The sequence below is a fragment of the Octopus bimaculoides genome, chromosome 5 (assembly GCF_001194135.2).
Source record: "Octopus bimaculoides isolate UCB-OBI-ISO-001 chromosome 5, ASM119413v2, whole genome shotgun sequence".
Lineage (NCBI taxonomy): Eukaryota > Metazoa > Mollusca > Cephalopoda > Octopoda > Octopodidae > Octopus > Octopus bimaculoides.
This window is the reverse complement of record NC_068985.1, coordinates 65,750,481-65,771,878: the sequence shown is the minus strand read 5'-3', so window position 1 is coordinate 65,771,878 and position 21,398 is coordinate 65,750,481. Positions and strand designations below refer to the sequence as shown.

General features: G+C 36.1%; 1 protein-coding gene across 5 annotated transcripts in view; it reads left to right on the top strand.

Moving 5' to 3' along the window:
- LOC106872169 (uncharacterized) overlaps window positions 1–21,398 on the top strand; it is a 127,580-nt gene that overhangs the window by 96,302 nt on the left and 9,880 nt on the right. For 4 of the 5 annotated variants that reach the window (XR_008264109.1, XM_014919052.2, XM_014919055.2 and 1 more), the window contains exons 7-9: window positions 10,949–11,188; window positions 13,522–13,572; window positions 18,181–18,256. Coding sequence is in view for 4 of the 5 variants with exons in the window: in XM_014919052.2 (XP_014774538.1) it covers window positions 10,949–11,188; window positions 13,522–13,572; window positions 18,181–18,256 (367 nt within the window). In the remaining variant the exon portion in view is untranslated. The remainder of the gene's footprint in view (window positions 1–10,948; window positions 11,189–13,521; window positions 13,573–18,180; window positions 18,257–21,398) is intronic. The other variant, XM_014919053.2, reaches the window with a different exon arrangement.

Below are 21,398 nucleotides of genomic sequence, written 5' to 3'. Positions count from 1 at the left end.
ATTTGCAAGATTCTTGATGTGAATTCGTGTGTTGAAACAGATATTGTTGTATTTGGGGATGGTCATATTGCCACTTTACCCAATAAAAACACACGCACTATATATTTGGTGTTCACTTGCTTTTATATTAATTAGATTTCGGATAGAGTTCTTTCGTCATACTTCTGTGACCTCATCAGTGGTCTTTTGCTTTCTTTCTTTTTTGTGTGTCTCTCCTCACTAAAGATCTGCCATTTTGTATTCCTATTGTATGTGTCTTTATTTGCGCATGCGTATATCCCTGTGTGTGTCTATGTTAAGTACTACTACTACTACTACTAAGGTGGTGAGTAGGCAGAATCGTTAGCACGCCGGGCGAAATGCTTAGCGTATCTTGTCTCCCGCTACCTTCTAAGTTCAAATTCTGCAGAGGTCGACTTTGCCATTCATCCTTTCGGGGTCGAGGAAATAAGTACCAGTTAAGTGCTGGGGTCGATGTAATTGACTAGCCCCTTCCCCCAAAATTTTCAAGACTTTGTGCCTCGAGTAGAAATAATTATTACGATTACTATTACATAAGGCAGTGAGCTGGCAGAATCGTTAGCACGTTGAACGAAATGCTTAGCGGTATTTCGCCCATCGCTACGTTCTGAATTCAAATTTATCATTCGGGATCGATAAATTAGGTACCAGTTGCATAGTGGGGTCGATCTAATTGACTGGACCCCACCTCCCAAAATTTCAGGCCTTGTGTCTATAGTAGAAAGGATTATTATTATTATTATTATTATGGAATTAAAAGCTCAGGTTCGGTCTTATTCCTGCAAGGAATTATGTGGATAGCAGGTTACTGCTTGTAACCTTAGGTATCCACAAATTTTCAGCAGTCTTTCAAGTGTTTAGAACTCTCCTGATAATCCTTACTGTCCCTAAGCGACTAACTTTTTGTATGAGCCCTACCATGCATTCTATTTCAATCTCTTTCAGCTATTTATCTATATCTTGACTTACTGTTCCCAACATACCAATTATTATAGGCACGACTTTTACTGTTCGCATGCTTCAAATTCTTCCTATTTCAAACTTTAAGGGATCGTATTTTTTTTTCTTCCCCTTTCTTTACGATTTTGGATTCAAACGGGTATGATGGGTCGATAAAGTAAGCAACTTTGCTTTTCCTTATCTACAATCGTTATATCCAGTCTATTATTTTCTAACTTCTTGTCTGTTTGAATAGGAAAGTCCCACAAAATCTTATATTTCTCCAACTCCAGTACTCTTTCGATTTGGTCATTATATCATGTGATTCCAGCTTCAAATCCCCATTTCTGGCACAATTTCCAGTGTAAAACTTTTGCAATCTGATCATGCCTCCATTTCTTATATTCTTCCTGTGCCAACTTGGAGCATTCTGTCACAATGTGTGCGACCGTCTCGTTCCAAGTTCCACACGTTAACATTTTCCTGATACATTCTCTCCATATATTATTTACATTTGACGGATATTTGTTTTCATTTTGTTTGTTGTTAACACAACATCCATTCATGAATTTATTTATTTATTTATTTATTTATTATTATTGAGTGAGAGAGCAGTGCATGCCATCAAAGTGACACTGGGGTAAAATATACGAAGCCCAGTATACCCATCACGACTACCCGTCTGATAAGGGTACACCAGGCACATGCATCACAACTATGGTTGTCTCATCACAACATGGTAATCTCATATCAAGATAAACGGCGCATGACCTCGCAGGTGGGGCCCAGTTAGAATTTTCTTCATGTCAAGTAGCCCATCCCGCTCAAAAGGTCCCTGAATAAGGTTTGTTTAAGGATGTTGAGCAAAACACCCATGTTTCCAAAGGTGAATTATTCAAACCCCAAAGAATCCCTCTCAATACATGGCTATGATGCTCCCCCACTACTTCTGCTCGTGATTAGAGATGCATATATCGTCAGCCACCAAAGGACATACTCAACTGGTTAAGGTCAAACAACTGACAAGCAAATCTGCGGTATTGAGCAGAATATTTACTGTAGCCCATCTTTTTATACCAAGACAAAACAGTGTACATGATAACACTTCCAATCAGTTAAGATCAGAAGCCAAGAGATCCACTGTCTGGTATTGCATCAGGGCATTTATTATTATTACTATTATTACTATTATTATTATTATTATTATTATTATTATTTTATTTCCATGTATTGCTGAGCGTCTTCCCGACACCCAGGGCAAAGAAAATTACTGTATAAATGGTAGGCCATTAAAATAAAAACACCAGATTGCTCATTTACAAAGTCAATTTATTTGATAGAAAAAAAAGGAAGAAGAAAGAATGAAAAAAAGAAAAAAGGAAAAAGGAAAAAATAAAACAGAAAAATGGAAAGAAAATTCACAGTGTTACGTACCAGTTAAAACAATCTTTTGCACTTCTTGCATGAACTTCAATTCCTTTTTTTATAATTCCTAGCACAAGTACAATCACTGGTATTGTAATCGTCTTGAGATGCCATATTCTTTCGATTTCAATTAGCAAATTTTTATATTTTCTGAGCTTGTCATATTCTTTTGCCGAGATATTATGATCGCAAGAAATATTCATGTCGATCAATGAACAGACTTTATTGTTTTGGTCTTTCACAACAATATCCGGTTTATAAGTTTTGATGGTTCTGTCTGTGTGTAATCGAAAGTCCCAAAGAAACGTTACATTTTCTCCCTCAGTTACAACCTCAGGGTGGTACTTACACCATCTGTCAGCAGTTTTGATTTTATAATGCCGACTTATTAACCAGTGTAGATATTGGCCACCGTTGTCATGTCTTGATTTACACTCTACTAGTGGGACCCGTGGCACTACGATTCTTTGTGCATACGTCAACACATTGTCACACAGTAAAAAATGGTTGGCATTTGTGTTGTGCATATTTTTATTTCCTTTAGCCTTCAGTGTTTCTTTCTTTCTAATAATGAATTTATCGTTCTCCGATTTTAATTTTATGTCTGGTAACGCAACTGGCAGTTCACGAATGACGTCACACAAAACATTTTTAATTTCGTTTTCCGCTCGCAAAGCGGCAATCACAGTATCTTCAAATAGTTCCGTGTTTTTTTTTTAATCAGTTTTGATAGACAATCCGCATGGCCTAATTTCTTGGATAGTATGTACTCCATCTTGAAATCGTAGTTTAATAATATCGTAACCCAGCGTTGCAACCTATTAGCAATATAGGTAGGAATTACTTTTTTTGACCCAAACATCGATAATGATGATCGTTGATCAGTCTGTAGCCAAAAACTTTCACCGTGCAAAAATCTGTGAAATTTTTTCACGGCAAAAATGATCGCTAGAGCTTCATTTCCGATTTGACTATAAGTTTTCTCTGTTGATATCAGAGAACGTGAGGCATGAACCACCACCTTCATGGAGCCATCTTTATATTTATGTAACATTACTATTCCTACACCGTACTCAGAAGTGTCTGAAGCTACAACAATCTCCGCTGCAGGATCAAAGTAAGCTAATAACAAATCAGATATTAATATATTTTTAAATGTCATCAAACGCCTTTTGGCAATTTTCTGACCAATGCCATTTCATATCTTTTTTCAGCAAATTATTCAGTGGAGCCCTAACCTTATGCATATTTGGAATATAATTTTGGTAATAATTTGCCAGTCCTAAAAATGCTTGTAATGCTATATTATTCGGATGAGGCATATTTTTTATTGTGTCTGCCCTCGACGGGTCAGGTCGTCGTCCATTTCTGTCAATGACTTGTTCTAAATATCTTATTTCCAGTAAGAAAATGCATACTTTTCTTCACTGAAGCCGTCATCCTTAATTTTTTCAAATACATATTTTACGTGCTCGACGTGCTGATCCCAGTATATCATCCAGATATGGAATTGCGAATTCACAGTCCGCTAACATTGCATCCATAATCTGTTGAAAAATTGCTGGTGCGACTTTTAAACCAAGTGGTTACCTGTTGTACTTATACAGTCCTTTATATATGTTAACTGTTAAGTATTTCGAGCATTCATCGTCTACTCTAATTTGTAGGTACGCGTCCGAGAGATCCAATTTGGAAAATATCTTTCCATCGCTTATTTTCGCAAAAATATCCTCCGGAGTAGGTAGCGGATAGAGGCACATTCATTTAAACTAGTGGAAAAAATCAATGCACACTCTGAGTTTATTATTTTTTATCTTAATATACTCAGTTGGTGCTGCTCATTTAGAATATTCCACTTTTTGGATTATTCCAATTTTTTCTAGTCTCTCTAGCTCTTCCTGACTTGCTTCATCGCTGCGAAGGGAACCATTCGTTTTGGTTTATATACTGGTATGGCGTTTTACTTTATTTGAAAACACACCTTTGTCTTGGTACATAGACCTAATTTATCGGACAGAACTTCAGGAAAAATATTTTTTATTTCAATTCGTCTGACGACTTGTTTTTTACTGGAGGAAAAAAAAAACATTTATATTTTTAAAGAACAGTACCGAACAAGTTTGTTGCATTGTTTAACACAAAAACTTTTGCTTTCAAGGTTTTACTCCGAAATGTAACCTTTTTTTACTGATACACCTTTCGTAATTTTTAAAGTTTCCATTAATGTAGGCTTTCTTATTTTTTCCATGTGTTAGTGTTAATAATTGTAATATCACTGTCTGTATCTAGCTGTAGCTTCACTTACATATTAATTATTTTTATGTACACAAACATGCTTTTGTGAGGCTCGCCTAGACTTTCTGTTGAGACAACCTTTCCCGAATTTTTTTCGTTCGACCTTTCTTTTTCTGCTCTGCAATGTGAGCTTTTACATCCAATTCTTTTACTAAATTCCAACACCCCCAGCGTGTATTGAATACGGAAGTTCTCTCACTGAATATTTTCGATAAATTTCACGTTTTTTTTTGTTTTTTTTTTGCTTTTTTTTTTTTTAGGAGAATGTAGTTACAGTATTTTTCGTGCTCTGAAGGGGATAATTTTTTTCAAAAGTAGTCGTACCTTTTCATTGTCTGTCCAATTTTTGCATTCCTTCGAAGATTTCTTCATATCTTCGGGAATATACAGAAAAGGTAATACCTTCTGGGTTATAACTAAATTCTACAATTGTGTTTGCTACGCCGTCTGGCGAAAACGAACCTGAACTATTTTTGGACTTCAACATTGTTGTTGTTGTTATAATTGCTGCTGTAATTGTTGTTTCTGTTGCTGCTGTTACTGTTGCAAATGCACCATGGAGGCTAATAGGTCTTCCATTTCAGCTAATTTTTCTTTGATTTTGTATCAGAAAATGTTAACATTCTACGTAAGCTTCGAATAAACTCGACGCCATTTTTGCAACCTTTTATACGTTGGATGTACAGATTTCACGAAGCGGGGATGGACACAACTGAATATTTTCGATAAATTTCACGTTTTTTTTTTTTTTGCTTTTTTTTTTTTTAGGAGAATGTAGTTACAGTATTTTTCGTGCTCTGTAGGGGATAATTTTTTTCAAAAGTAGTTGTACCTTTTCATTGTCTGTCCAATTTTTGCATTCCTTCGAAGATTTCTTCATATCTTCGGGAATATACAGAAAAGGTAATACCTTCTTCTGGGTTATAACTAAATTCTACAATTGTGTTTGCTACGCCGTCTGGCGAAAACGAACCTGAACTATTTTTGTACTTCACATATCGATGTACTTCACATTACTCCACTAAACGTGTTATTCCAGTAAATACAAACTCTCAATGATCTCACCGATTTCTTACGACTTCCATGAACTCTCTACGACTTCTGCATCTCAACCAATACGCTACTCTTTATAAGAGTTCGGCTAGTCCATTCTTCCAATCCCACAGGGTGCCAACGACTCTCGCCACAATTATTATTATTATTATCATCATCATCATCATCATTTATGGTTTCTTTTCATTATAACTTTATTTCAGCTGCCTTAATACCGGGCATTCTCTAGAGTCCAAGAATAGCAAGAGCACTTTCGTTTTGCAATGCATGCTAAAATTATCACCACATTTATTCTGTTTTAGATGGAGTGTGCTTTCCGTAGTATATGGGTTGTACCCATCAAGGTTATCTTTTGTAATTTGCGGAGATTTGAGTTACCAGGGAGATGCTTAATATACTTCTCAACTCCATTCTTTATCATTTCCAACGCACCAATTACTACTGGTACTAAGCTTCCACATTTTTATGATTTCAATTTGCAAATCTTTATAATGAGAAAGCTTTTCGCATTCCTTTCTTGAGACATTTTGATCTTGCAGGACAGACATATCTATTAACAGACAAGTTCCTCTGTTGTAGCGATTGGTGTGTTAGATTTTTATCAGTATCTGGTTTGGATAAGCAGATAGGGTATTTTCCATGCAGGAGTGTACCTTTCTAGTTGTCTTCGATATTATTCATGCAAGCCTTTTTTGCTTTTTGTTTGATGTTTTTTGCATCAATGATAGGTTTGTCACTATTTGAATCTCTTTGGTCTTTCTGATTGTTAATTTCTAAATCAGAAGAAGCAATGGCATGTCTGTCAGTATTTGGACGTTTTTGGTCATTCTTATTGTTAACTTGTAGACCAAGTGACTTTTTAAATTTCTGATTAAGCTTCATGACTGAAGCTGGCTTGGAATCTTCATGCGTCAGGGCAGTTTGCAAGAGCACTTCACTTCTTGTATTAAGGTACTTTCAAGACCTATTATTGCTGGCTTGAAAGATACCACAAGCGATATTAATGTCTGGTGAGGTGGTGTATCCTTGTGTATGGTTTAAAATGAGGGTGATTCTCCACGAATTCATGATTACTTTTAGAAAGTTCACAAATGTTGGAGCTATCTTGTAAATTTCCATGGCTTTGATGATCCATGCTTGGGGGACACTGTCAAAAGCCTTCTTGTAATATATTTAAGCGGTGCTAAGGTTTCTGTGTTTAGATTTGCAATTTTCAATGACCATTTTATCAATCAGTAATTGGTCTTTACATCCATATGAACTCCTTTTACATCCCTTTTCTTCCACTGAGAATAATTTCCTATTGTCCCAAAATTCATATGCTCTATTCGCAATTATAGATGTTAATAGTTTATATGTGGTGGTAAGGCATGTTATGGGTCGGTATTTGGTGGGGGAGGGAGGGTTATCATTTTCTTCTGTTTTTGTAAGAGATATGTAATTCCTTCTGTAAGCCACTTTGGGGCTTTCGTAGGGTTGAACATGACTTCATTGAGTCCTACGGCTGAGTTGTGGTTGGTGCTCATTAAAAAGTTTAGCCAAAAATTTGGAATCTTATCTATACCAGGGGATTTCCATTTCTTTGACTTGACGAGCGCTGCTTTCACTTCTTCATATTTGAGGTGGGCATTGGCCTCTTCTGTGTCCTTTACCTAATGTGCATTCTGATTAAACTCCTTTGGATTACTCCAGATGTTTTTCCAAAAATCTTCAGTTTGCTGCTGGGAAGGAGATGTCATCACAATAATGATATTTTTCCCAGTTCCCTGTAGAATTTTTTGTGTTCTCCTTGAATAGTATACTTCGTCTATGGAATGCTGAGCGTTTTTTGTATCTTGCCAGTCATTTGGTTTTTAATCGTAGTTTTTGTTTGAGGATTTCAATTTGTTTTCATGTAAAGGTCATGTTTATTCTTATTATTCTTATTATTTTGTTGGGTTTATTAGTTTTCTCTTTGATTGCTTCAAGTAGAAAGGATATATCTGCTCTTAGTTGAATTATTTTCCGGTTTATTCTTTCCATCCATGCAGGTTGTTTGTGTACATTGCACTTTTTTTTTTATCTATCTCTAATTTTAATACCGATCACTGAGTTACAACATAAGCAGCTAAGTAAATGAGTTGATTAATCACTCCAAGGGCATTTTCTCTATTATTCTCAAGGAGTTGTATCAGTTTTCCAAGTGCTTGATCAACTTCTTTCATTATAATCACTGGGCAACAAAAAAAGATTTATTGTCTGCAAATGGTGCTGTACTAAACTAAATCGAGTACGCTGATTTCGAATCTGAACTCAGAATTGCTATAGCACGTCGGGATTTTGAGTTATGCGCATAATTATATATTAATACTATATTAGAATCAGGAATAATTAAATTCAAGCTAAATAATTATTATAATAGTGTATTAGTACTGTATATAGTAAATTTATGTTCAACGCAAATAGTATTATAATATAATGGTACATAGTATATTTATATTGAGGGAATACTCACTATATTTTTTATATGCTCATCTCAGAAATGTTTGAGACACTTGCTCTTGCGCTTATGCGTCGTGCTGGTCTCCCGTTGTAGGAACCAGCGGTAGTCACTCATCAAGCGTGGATTGAACCGTCAATGATACCGCATTTCCATCTCAGATATGTCCTGATGGAACCTCTCACCATGCTCATCACTAACGGCACCAAGATTTGTTGGAAAAGAATCGAGATGAGAATGCAAGAAGTGCATTTTAAGGGACATTCGGCATCCCATTCTTTCATACGCTGTTAGCATGTTGTTTATTAAACCAACATAGTTTTCAGCTCTATGTTTTCCAAGTAAGTTCTGTACAACTAATACAAATGAATCCCATGCCGTCAGGTTAACTGGACTTAGTTTACTTCCGAATTTGCTATCAGATATCAATTCTTTGATCTCGGGTTCAATGAAAATGCCTGCTTTAAGTTTTGCGTCACTTTTCTCTGCACCAAATTTTACTTTTTGAATTAAGACAACTTTCATTTTAGTAAATTTTATAATACGGCCTATATCTAATCGAAAGTATAGTTATAATCTTGCGCATGTGCATAACTCAAAATCCTGACATGCTAGAACAATTCTGAATGCGGATTCAGCATCCTCGATTTAATCTAAAACACATGCTTTTACCCCAGTAGGAAAATCTTTATTGTCCAGTGTTACTTTTTTGTTCTTAGTATTTATAATTTTGGGAAGTGGTGCTGTTTTGTGGAAAGGTTGATGTAATTGTATTAGATATTGTTCTAGTATTCCATCCAACAGTTCATTGCTGACGTGATCATTTATAGTGTTTTTAGTTTCAACACCTTCATTGTGTACCCAGTTTGCTGGTTTGAGTTAGTGATTTCAGAGCTTTTTGCCTGTGGGTATAAGTGAGTGTGTTATACTAAGCTGACGCTTGACTGATCTGACTATTTTGTAAATTTCGCTTTCAGTCTTTTATTTTTTAAGATATCACGTCTTACAGCTAGTTTATTACTGTCCATATACAGCCTGCCATGCAGGTTTTTGCACCTCCAGATATTGTAGATATCTTTTTGTGTGGTTTATGTTTCTCGGTTTAGTGTTGAATAATAATAAGCATGCATAAATTCGATTTAGTCCTCCTTAGTCCATTTCTGTCTTGTATTTCAATTTCTTTAAGACAGGTTTGGTAGCTGATTCTGAGTGTCAGTTTCAGGAATATCCCTGGTTTGATTTGCTATAGGTTCTTGAGGAGGTTGATCCTGATTTAAAGACTTTTCGAGCTCAGTCAGAACCTAAGGTGGATCTTTTTGGTTTAGTTGCCAGTGACTCCAAAAATTAAAGTTTACCAAAAATCTTAAAATTTGGCACAATAATACACTTGCCCAAAGTGAATTGCTGGAGTTATTTCATTTTTTCCAGAAAAATGTTTTTAAAACGTTATAATGGTTTAAAGTTTGATCGTTTTCACCCAGTCAGGAAACAGGAATTGGAAGCTGTCATTTTGTGCATGACTGCACATTTTGTCGCCAACATCCTGAAAATAGCACGTGTTGTCAATATTAGTAAATAACACGTGTTATGTCTCCGGTAATTTTCATTCATGTAAATAAATCTTATTTAGCTGTTATTTTTAGCACAAAAGTTCTCCGGTAATTTTCTTTCATGTAAATAAGTGTTTATGCTAATTTAAAAGAGAAAAACAGTTAGTTTTAAATCTCTGAGCGAGATGTTGGCAAATAAACTTTAATTTAAAAGATTTATCCAAAAAATCTTATTTAGCTGTTATTTTTGGCACACCTCACAACCGCCTCAATGACAAAAAGAAACAAATATTAAATAAACAATTTAAATATGTTTAAAAAAGAACGAAAAGGAGAAGAATTGGGTAATGGAGAAGATACAATTTTGGGATGCGGTCAGTATTGATATCGACAGCCGGAAGAGTGGACACAGAAGTGTACAAAGAGACGACGTCTAGGCTTCTTGTGTACGGTGGATTCAATGTCCTTGAGTCCTTTAAAAATCTCCTTGGAGCTGTCGACATGTCCGGGAAATGTATGTAGGAGAGGTTTGAAGAGTTTAGAGAGAAGTCAAGAAATTTCATAAAGCGGCCGTCAATTCCCGAGACTACAGGCTTAATTTTAAGTCTGGGTCCAGCTTTGTGGGTTTTCACTAAGTGATAGAAAGAGTGGGGTGAGTATCTTTAGATGCAATATTGAGTTTAGTTAAACGATTGCATCAACAAAACACGAAAATGGGTAAACAATATAGGAAAGTTCATAACACTAAGTCAGAAAAGTGCTTCATTAAACTGACCTACATCGACGACAGAACTACAACTATTCAACATGCGATCCGCAAGGAGGCACTCAATATACAGTTGATGCACATTGGTCTATCCCCGAGGAAAGTTCTGTCGAGGAAAAATACCGGATAGCACCGTAGGGTACACACTCTTAAACGACACCAAAACATGCTCTCACCAGCCACTCACCTATCCCTAGCTTCTGCATTGACCACCAGATAAGGGAGTGGGGGGACCCTGTCAAAGGCTTTCTCTATGTCAACAAAAGCCAGGTGCAGAGGTTTATTTTTGGTTAAGTACTTCTGCAGCTGCCTTGTGCACGCGCGCGCGCGTGTGTGTGTAACTAGGAGCTACTATTCATATTATTTATCTTATATATTACTTCTTAATTTGTAGTTTTTACATTTCTGATATGATTCTAGATTTACCACCAACACGTAGGTCTGAAATATTTTCTAAAAGTACTGAAGTGACCGATTCTACTGTAAGAATGGTACCTGCTCTAACCCCAGTCCAAAGAGAGTTGAAGACCCATAAAACAGCCGCTGACGGGAAGATGGAAGTAACATTTAGCACCACTGAAACTAGTCATGTTGCAGTTATAACCAATAAACATCATGAAACTGGGGATATGGATAGCACTGAGAAAAATAGCGTAAGACGTGAGTATATGCATAAAAGTTGGTAATATCGGTCTATGCATCCACAATACTGAAATTGATACGATGTCTGGCCATAAGCAGAATGTTTAGTTCAATTCCTATCACTGTGTGAGGCTAACTGGTACTTTGATTTAGTAGTCAATAATGTGATCGATCATGTAACAACAACTCATTCAACATAATATAATTTTTCTTGCACGGGTTTTCACTACAAAACGGATAGTTAATTTGGTCACAACAAATATCCACTGTATGTCAAGGAGTTATAAGAGTCAGAAGTAGGTGAAAGTAAATTTAAATTGTGTTTGTACGTTCTCCACTGTATATTCTTTAAGAAAGAACGAGTGTTGAATTCGTTAGAAAGGGATTTGATAGAATTTGTTTTTCGGAAAAGAGAGGAACATATGGGATATTAATAAAATTTCATACATCGATACAAGATCGCATATATAAGGAGGAAGTTTAAAAGTAAGTTGAAAAATCCATTCAAATGCAAATATAACAAAATTAATTAATAGTAACAGAAGGAGTATTAATGTTAAAAAGTAATTGGAGGTTGTGTTAGAACACAGAATTCTGCGTTATTTACCTTGAGAGAATCTCTCATAAGGACTTATGGTGCACAAAAGTAAACGAAATTATGTAGTTGACATATGAGAATCGTCTGCCACGGCCGCCAAAACTACCAGGTCATGTGATTTCAACCTGTCATGGGTCCCAACAGCTGTTATCGCACTATTGAACATCTTTTGGTTCACGAGTCCTTATGAGAGATTCTCTCAAGGTAAATAACGCAGTATTGTGTGTTCTAACACAACCTTCACATTGTAATGTTTCAAATTTTGGCACAAAGCCAACAATTTTAGGGGAAGAGAGTTGGTCGATTACATCAACTCCATTACTTCACTGATATTTATTTTAGAGACACACAAAGGATGAAAAGCAAAGTTGACCTCATCGGAATTTGAATACAAAACGTAAAGCCGGAAGAAATGCCACTAAACATTTTATCCGGCATGCTATCGATTCTACCAGCTCACCGCCCCGATAATAATATTCCCTTCTTTGAAATCTACATTAACTGTAAACACAAGTTAGTAAAATCCATTGTTTCGGATGAAACCCAATGGCTCATTTTATCCTTTTCTTGCTTCTGTCATTCATTCATTGCTGCTATTTAGGGAGACCACCTTGAAGAATTTTAGTCAAATGAATCAACCCCAGTACTTATTTGTTAGGTCTGGTACTTATTCTATCGGTACCTTTTACTGAGCTGCTAAGTTATGAAGACGTAAACAAACCAATATTTTTTAATTTTAATTATGACACTGATATTGTTTAGAAAGGAATGAGTATCAAAATATTCAATTTACCATCAAGTATAATGTACTAATTATTATTTAGTTTCGTTCAAAATTCAACTTCCCCTCTAAGAAAGAGTATGGTTTATTTGATTGAAGCAACTCTGTTGATTTATAGAACAGTGGCATCGGAAAAGGATAGAAATACTGAGATTGCCGAATAGGTAGTTGCATAGAAAATATTAATATAAATATAGGTTGAGAGAAAGAGAACGAGAATTTGTGAGGCAGAGAGAGATAATGAGGAACAGTGGGAACCAAGAGAACTCTTGCACACAAACCATAGATTTTACATCATATATATACTCCATACTTCAATTTGCCCTGAAACAATTTTGCGCATTTTTTCAGTATGACAATAGAGCATTTAAAAAATATTACATCTTCTATATATTCAGCTTTGATTTTTTAGAATTTACTTGAGTCCACTGTGCTTTGGATTATTTGTGACAATCTGTGCTGTTTCTATGTGGACATAATTATGAGTTTCACATTAGTTACTTTGATCTGGTAGGGGAATTAATATTTTAAGATGATATTTTTAGTTTTGTCCTACTGTGTTGTTGATGCGTGCAAAGTTATTGTTATCATTTAGGCACAGGTCAGCCTTGATTGAGCAGACCTATAATTAAGGTGTTTAAGCCACGCTTATCTTGTTTTTAGTAAGGTATAACCACAACTCAAGGCAGTATTATGGGATTTGAGGGAGATTTGTCTAATACTTCTAGCAAACTGATGTCTATACCCTTGCTCGAATTATTTGAGGTTGGCTGAATTATTAGAGTGGAAAATAGTCGAATTTTGGTCCTCAAAATGTATATGTAAGAAGGAAAATTCTTGTAACTAGCTACTCTTTGTAGTTCATGAGATTGGGAAAGTAGCCGTTTTTCTTCCAAGCTAATTATCTTCTCTGTATCGATCTTACTTAACACATTGTTTCATAATGTTGATTTTTTTCCCCACTTTTTTCAGACACAAGTGTATCTTCGCAGACTGGAATGTTTGGCAAAGAAATTATCACAGGTAAAGTGGAAACTTACTATTTCGGTTTACCTTCTATTTTTATCGCTCGCAGTATTTGTCATCAAATTGCAATTACGAGTATTCTTGAAGGTTGCTAAACTAGAAACGACGGCAAGGTAAAATAAACGTGAAAGACCTTTAAAACTGTTCCATGTATCTAGTTAATCTATTTAATGTATTTGATAAATTTATCAATACAGTGACGGCCAAAATCTTTGAGGATACCTCAAAGTAATCTCTGGTATGACAAAAAGCACTGCTGGTGCACCGGTAATTTGAGTAACAGAACGTCAGTAATCGTGTATAGTTAATATTATTACTGTTTATAAGGCGGCGAGCTGACAGAATCGTTAGCACTCTGCGTGAAATGCATAGCAGTATTTCGTCTGTTTCCACGTTCTGAGTTCAAATTCCACCGAGGTCGACTTTGCCTTTCATCTTTTCGGGATCGATAAATTAAGTACCAGTAAACACTGGTTTTGTGCCTTCAGTAGAAAGGAATATTATTACTGTTTCTATCGAGGTGACAGAATCATTATCTACCCCCACCGGACAAAAATCTTAATGGCATTTCTTTTGGCTAAGTTCAAATTTCGCCGATTGACTTTGCCTTTCATCTTTTCGGGTCGATAAAATTAAGTACCAGTTGAATACTGAGGTCAATGTAATCGCTAGCCTTTTTCTGAAATTAGAAAGAATAATTACTGTATGTTAGCTGTCTGGTATATATTTTTGTTGTCATTTCTATAGTTTTGGTTTATGTAAGTTTTTAGTTTTTACTTCCACCTTAGCGAAAGCAAAGGTATTGTATTCAGTCGCGTTTGTTTGTTTGTCCGTGGACAAGATATCTCAAGAACCGCTGGAAGGATTTGGATGAAACTTTCAGAGAGGTTTGGTCTCGTGACTGGCACGAACTGATTAAATTTTGGGATTTGTTTTTTTATTACCCATGCGGGCTAACATAGAGGTGACAAAACAAAACATGTGGGACATAAAACATATATAAAAAATAGAAATGAATGTTATAATGTATGAAGAAATGAAAATGTTAAAATGGAAATGGAACCACTCGCCCCACCCACGAGCGGCCCCATTTTCTACCTTTTAAATCCTGACCCCTCTAACACATCGATACCTGTTTCCTCCAACCACCCATCGTGCGTCGTAAAGTCTGGGAATGAGCTCCAGCTGCAGTCCACCTCCCAAAAATAAAATCCAGCCATATACTCTTGTATTTTTTCCTCTTGCTTCTTATCTGGTATTACACACAAGTGATGTTCCTCCACGTTATCATACCCCGCAGTTCCAATACACTTTATGTCCCATTCCGCCAAATCCCTTAACAGTTCGTCGCTAAGCAACATATAAATCCTACACTTTTTCCTTCTCTTTTTTGACTCGGGGGAGGAGTTTTGGGTTTCTTTGTATTTATTTGCCTCTTGTTTTTGTGTCAGATGGGAATGGATAGGCCTAGTGTCTGCAGGGAGTGGGTGGGTCTGAGAGGGTGTGGGTGGGATGGGTGTAGAATGGGGTTTGCAGTTTAGTTCACTTGCCTTTTTTCGTTTTTTTCCTGTCACATTTTCCCATTTATTTTCCCATTTATTTCCCCTACTTTCTTTTCTTTTTCGGTTACTTCCTTTCTGTGGCTCTCTTCTATCTTCTCTTCCGTATTTTCTGGTCCCTTTTCCTCTGGTTTTCTTGGCTTTGATGTACTTTCTGCTCTTATGTGTCCCTTCTGGCCACATTTAAAGCAGCGTGGAACTCTTCCTTCCACCCTGACAGTCATAATTGTTTCTTCCATAATTATTGTTTCCGTAATCTTTTCCAACGTTTCTTTTGAACCCTGGACTCCACTGATTGACCTCTCAAGTTGACGCACTCTTTTTCTTGGCCTGGAGCACCACTATGTTGTCCTCATTGCCAAAGAGGGCCGCATCTGCCACCCAGGTCACATCAATCTCCAGTGGGATTCTTTCAACGGTGACCCTTTATGCTCTCATGCCTCTATACATGGGCAACAGCACCACTTCTTCGCTCCGAATTGTCGATGCTGCATGTGTCCTTGCTGCTGCTGCATTACGAAACTTCACTTCTACTGTTCCAAATGTTGAACCTCTTATGTCTTCCCAAATCTGCTTTAACGCCTTTTCTATTTGTTCTGTCGTGACGACGTCTATTCTTCCTTTATTTATCAAAAAGGTTCGATTGATTATCGTCTTTTCCCTCATTCCGTTTTTAACCTCTTGCGGGGGCGACAGCTTCACTTCGAACCCATCTCAGTTCATTTCTTCTTTGTGTCTTCCTAATTCCTCGATATCCACTTCTGTTTCCTTACACCTTGCTGCATCAGCAAAATTCCTCTTCTCTTTTATCAGTTTCTGGTCCATTGTCTTAACTGCCTCCAACAACTCCTTCTCGGATGATGATATGTCTGAGTAACTATAACTGTCTTCAGACATTCTTCAACCAGCTGTCTCTTCTCTTACGAGGAGAGAAAGCACAAACAAAACACACATAAACACCCAAACCGCTGCAAAGCAGCACAAAAAAAATTTCAAAAAATCACCAACACAAAATTACAACTGGCACGCACTTTCTAAGTAATGGCTCCAGGGCCATCATGTACAAAAGCGGAGAGAGCGGACACCCTTGGTGAACCGACCGTTTGATGCAGAACGACTTCGAGAAAAAGCCATTCACTTGAACGATCGAGTCGATGTTATCGTACAACTGTATGATCCACTTGAGGAAACCAAGACCCAGTCTGAACCGCGCGAGAACAGAAACCAGGTACCGATGGTCCACCCTATCGAATGCTTTAGCTTGGTCTAAATGGACCAGTGCCCCGCCTTTACCAGATTTTTTTTCCATACCCTTCTACAGTGTAGCGTATAAGATGAAGATTATCCTGGATGGTTCTACCGGGGACTGCACAGGTTTGTGCCCCTCCGATCAGGCCATCCGCGACACACGTCAATCTTTTTGCCAACACTTTGGCCAAAATCTTCATCTCTGAGTTCAGCAGAGTGACGGGCCTGAAATTATCTATATTATCCCCCTTGTCCAGGTCCTTCCTGACCAGCGTTACAACTCTCCGGCGAACAGATCTGGGAATAAACCCATTCTGCTGCCAGTTCACGCAAACGCTAGCCAGTATGTTCCCTAACAACACTGTTTTCTGGAGCTGTACTAAACTGGGTTTTAAGACTATTTCCTCTATCCATTTGTTCAAGTCTTTAGGAATAGTTCCCAGTGCACCTATAACTACAGGGATTCATTTTACCCTCACTTTCCTTAGTCTCTGTAATTCAATGGCTAGACCCTGGTACTTTAAACTTTTCATATTGACTTTCTCATCATTTGGTACTGTAAAGTCAATTATCTGGTACTTTCTATTCTTTTTATCTACTACTACTAAATCAGGCCTTCTAGTTTCTATTACTCTGTCTGTCTGAAGGTCAAAGTCCTACAATATCTTATATTTCTTACATTCTAGTATTAACATTTATCAATATGATCAAATCCTAGCTTTCTACATAACTTCTAGTGGATTACTTTCCCAAGGTTGTCATGTCTTTTCTGGTATTCTTTTTGTGCCAGCATACTACATTCACTTACTATATTAGCAACACTTTCCTTTTTTGATTTGCATAACCTACACTGGGAATCGAATTGGTCTTTTGTCTATCTTGGCTTGTATTCAATTAGTCCTTAATGTTTCATCTTATGCTGCTAACAAACTTTCTGTCTCACTTTTCAGCCTTCCTTTCTGTAGCCATAACCATGTCTTATTACAATTTCCTGTAGCTGTCTTTAGGAATCTACTATGCAAAGCCTTCTTCTTACCAGTCAGATAACTTTTGTTCTTTTTTCTGATTTTTAACTTCATTTGGCTTTTTTTGATTCCCTATGTCCTGTTGTGACTCTAGCAGCTCTTAAACTTTCTTCACTATTACCTACTTAGGAGCCTGTATCTATTCTAGTTAATTCCACACAGTCTTCTACTGATATTAACCCTCTCCCACCTTCCTTTCTAGGTAAGTATAATCTTGCTACTCCTGCTCTTGGATGGAGTCCTCCATTCATACTGAATTCCTTCCTAGTTCTTTTGTCTACTTTTGCTAACTCATATGTGGTCCAATCTACAAAAGCTGCTGAATATCTAAGTTACGATACTGCTCAAGTATTTACAGCCTTCACTAGATCTGGACCATTTAGCTTTGACTTCATTAGCTTCCTCACCCTTCTAATGTATTCCTCAATCTTTGTTTTCATTTTCATAGTTAGTACTCTGTCAGATTCTAACACTCCTTGATACTTATAACTCTCTCCTTCTTTCAGTGATATTATTAATGTCTGTTCATCTGGTAATTGGATGCCTTCACTGGCGACTACCTGCTCCTTTTTTTTGTGACTAATGATGCACATTTATCTATGCCAAATTCCATGCCTTATATTTTTACTGAAATGAAGGTCTGACAGTGGATATCAATATCATTTCTATAGATTTCTTAAAAGTAATAGTTTGGGATAAAATTACCACATCCATTTATTTTTTTTAATGCTATGAAAATTTTTAAACTCATATATTTTTATTTTATTTTTCAGGACTGATAGCTGGAATTGTAATTCTCGCATGTCTCGTGATAATTTTGTTGACAGCACTGATTGCCAGCATGAAGCGGTAAGTGTCAACGGAGTGCTGTTCTAGTGATGCAGCCCTGATAATCAGTATTTCGGAAGTAAAGTTGTAATATTGCATGTTATTGTCATCGTTATTGTTTAATCGCGGGAAGACCTTCAATGAACAGACCTCAATGGCGTTCCAGTTCTGATCATCCCAACCACTTTCAAGCGTAGGCTATATTAGCCACTATGTGTTTCCTTTTTTATGATGTAAAAGCTTGCGCAAAAGAGATGCTTGCTATTTCTGGCAGATCATGCACCTACGTCAAATAAACTCCATTGCTTACAGTAATTATATATAGCAATGCAGCAACAGTTTAACAAATATGCAATTAGTTATATAGATAAGTTCTATAACATAACTTTTTTTCTTATAAATAGAAATAGTATAAAAACGAAAAACTCTAAAAATAGCCATTATTAAACTGTTGCAGTTAAATTTCTTTATCATAACAGCGTCGTGATGATAGGTTTCCAAAAGTTCATTCACTAGTCCATCAAATTTATATGGCGAAAACGGAAAGCGAACAACTGTGAATCCATCAGAATCCATAACGCAAAACGTCTTTGCTCGAAAGCACCGATATACCGCTTTCTCTTGCCGATGCTTAAAGATGACATGCGTTGCTGAATAAATTTTCTTTCTGCTAAATTATATTTACAACTTATGGTGGAAAATACTTGCTCGAAGTACTGCTCAAGTGGTCTGAACATCTTAAAACTAAGCAACCATTGTTGTTGCTTGCTATTTTAGCACTTATTTCTGGTTATTCCTTAATTTTTAACATAGCTACCTTTACGTTGTTTTTTTTTTTTTCTTTTCAAAGTCTGGCAATATTAAGTATACTATTTATTTTATTTTACATTATTTTCATATAGATTATATAGTATCCATAATATTGAACACCAGTGTTAGAAATTAAGATATAACACCAGTACTACTTCTTATTAAAACTACAACTACTATTAGTACTATTGTTGCGTCTAATATATTCTTTAATGTTTTTTTTAAATAACAGTTAGCGAAATAAAAAAAAAGCATATTACAATAAATTATTTAAAAAATAATACTCAAAAGTGTAAACTGAAATATCATCATATAAAAATACATATGCTGATATAAAATGTGAGTGTGCAACCGACAGATATCGTTGAAGCGTTAGAAATTTGTCTTACGATATTTAGTTATGCCGTTTTATCTTCTGAGTTTTCATCTTTCCAATGTTGATAAACAAAGTACCAATTAAGTACAGACATCAATATAACCACCGGATCCCATCCTCTAAATTTCTGGTCCCATAACTATAGAAGAATTGTTATTATTATTTGGTGATAAATTATCAGAGTCGTTATAGCATTTAACACTATGATATACGATATTTCTTCCGGTTCTCTACGTTCTGAGCTCAAACACTGATGAATTCAGTTTTGCCTTTCATCCTTTCAGAATCGATCAAAAAGTACCTGTCAAGTACTGAGTCAATATAATTAACTTACCCTATCCCCCAAAATCGCTGGCTTTGAGTCAAAATTTGAAACTATTATTAAAAATAGCATGATTGGCTTTTTTTACCCACCTCTCCTATTTTGGGATTTAGATCAACGGGGCATTTTCTCCAACTCTCAAAGATGCTCTTCACTGTAGACAGAAGAGCCCCAGCCGAGTTCTTAATGGCAGGTGTGGAAGGCTTCTTGTTACGAAGTCAGTGGATGGTCTACCAGAATACTTTTTGGCCAATCTAAAGTCAGAGCTGAGGTTACCCCAAAGTCCTTCCATGACTTAGCCTTGGACGTTTTTGCTGTCTTTGCTGTGTGCAAAAGGGACTTGTTTCCAAGTCAAGCTTCGTAAGTATTCTTTGCTTGGGTAACATTTTAAACTTTCTTGTTAAACCAGAGAGTTCTTTTGCCACCTGCTTTCGTTTGCAGCATTGTACAACCAAAAACAGAAACTGCAGAATAAAACGGTTCTTATTCATTCTTTCAATATTATTAATTCTTATATATCAAATACTATTTCTTTTTTACTAAAATATAAGTTCTGCTTATCAATCATATTTGCTACACAATTCTTCATTACACTGTTCTACATATACATGTAAATTTGGTTGTAACTAACAGTCAGCCCTTTTTTCCTTGTATATTTATTTCTTTTCTTTTACATGTTCTTTTATTTTCTTTAAATTCCTTTACTTGATCCATTGTCATCATTGTTCTTTGAAGATTTATCCACCTTAGCACATTTATGGCTCCTTTTATGATGATACTCAAGTTTTATTATTGCACTCTTCTTTTCCGACAGACATCTGGTACTATAAAATAAAGAGTCAAGATTTTCTACTAACCTAATTTAGTGCTATTAAATTAATCTCTATTCTCAATAACATTCTAGCCTATTTCTCATTTGCATATCAGAAGATTCACTTCTTCTGTGGTCCTAGCAACTATGCATCATAAATTTCTGAGTGTCATTTGTCTAACGAGATGACCATTGATCACATGTAAAATATTGTAATATTACACAATCATTTATATTCATCATATGCCTGAACTATGTATTGTTAAAACAATCGTAAAGGAGTAAATTTAATCTCATCACCTCCATTCTAGAACTCACTACATATGTGCGTGTGTGTGTGTGCGTGTGTCTGTGTCTCTGTGTGTGTGTATGTGTATGTGTGTGTGTGTGTGTGTATGTGTGTGTGTGTGTGTGTGTGTGTGTCCAACCATCGCTTGACAACCGGTGCTGCTGTGTTTACGTCTGAGAAATGTAACAGAGACCGATAGAACAAGTACTAGGTTTTAAAAAAATTAAGTCCCGGGGTCGATTTTATTGAGTAAAACCCTTTAAATTCATGCTCCGGCATGGCAGCAGTCAAATGGCTGAAACAGGTAAAAGATAAAAGCGGAAGATAATGTTTTAAAAAACAATGCATGTGCGTACATGTGTGCGTGCATGCGCGTGTTTTGACTGCGCCTGCGTATATACATATATACACTACCCCATATATACACATACATACACGTATATATACACATATATGCATACACATATATACACACACATATATATATTATATACTGTGTATGTATGTATGTATGTATGTATATATATATATATATATATATATATATATATATAT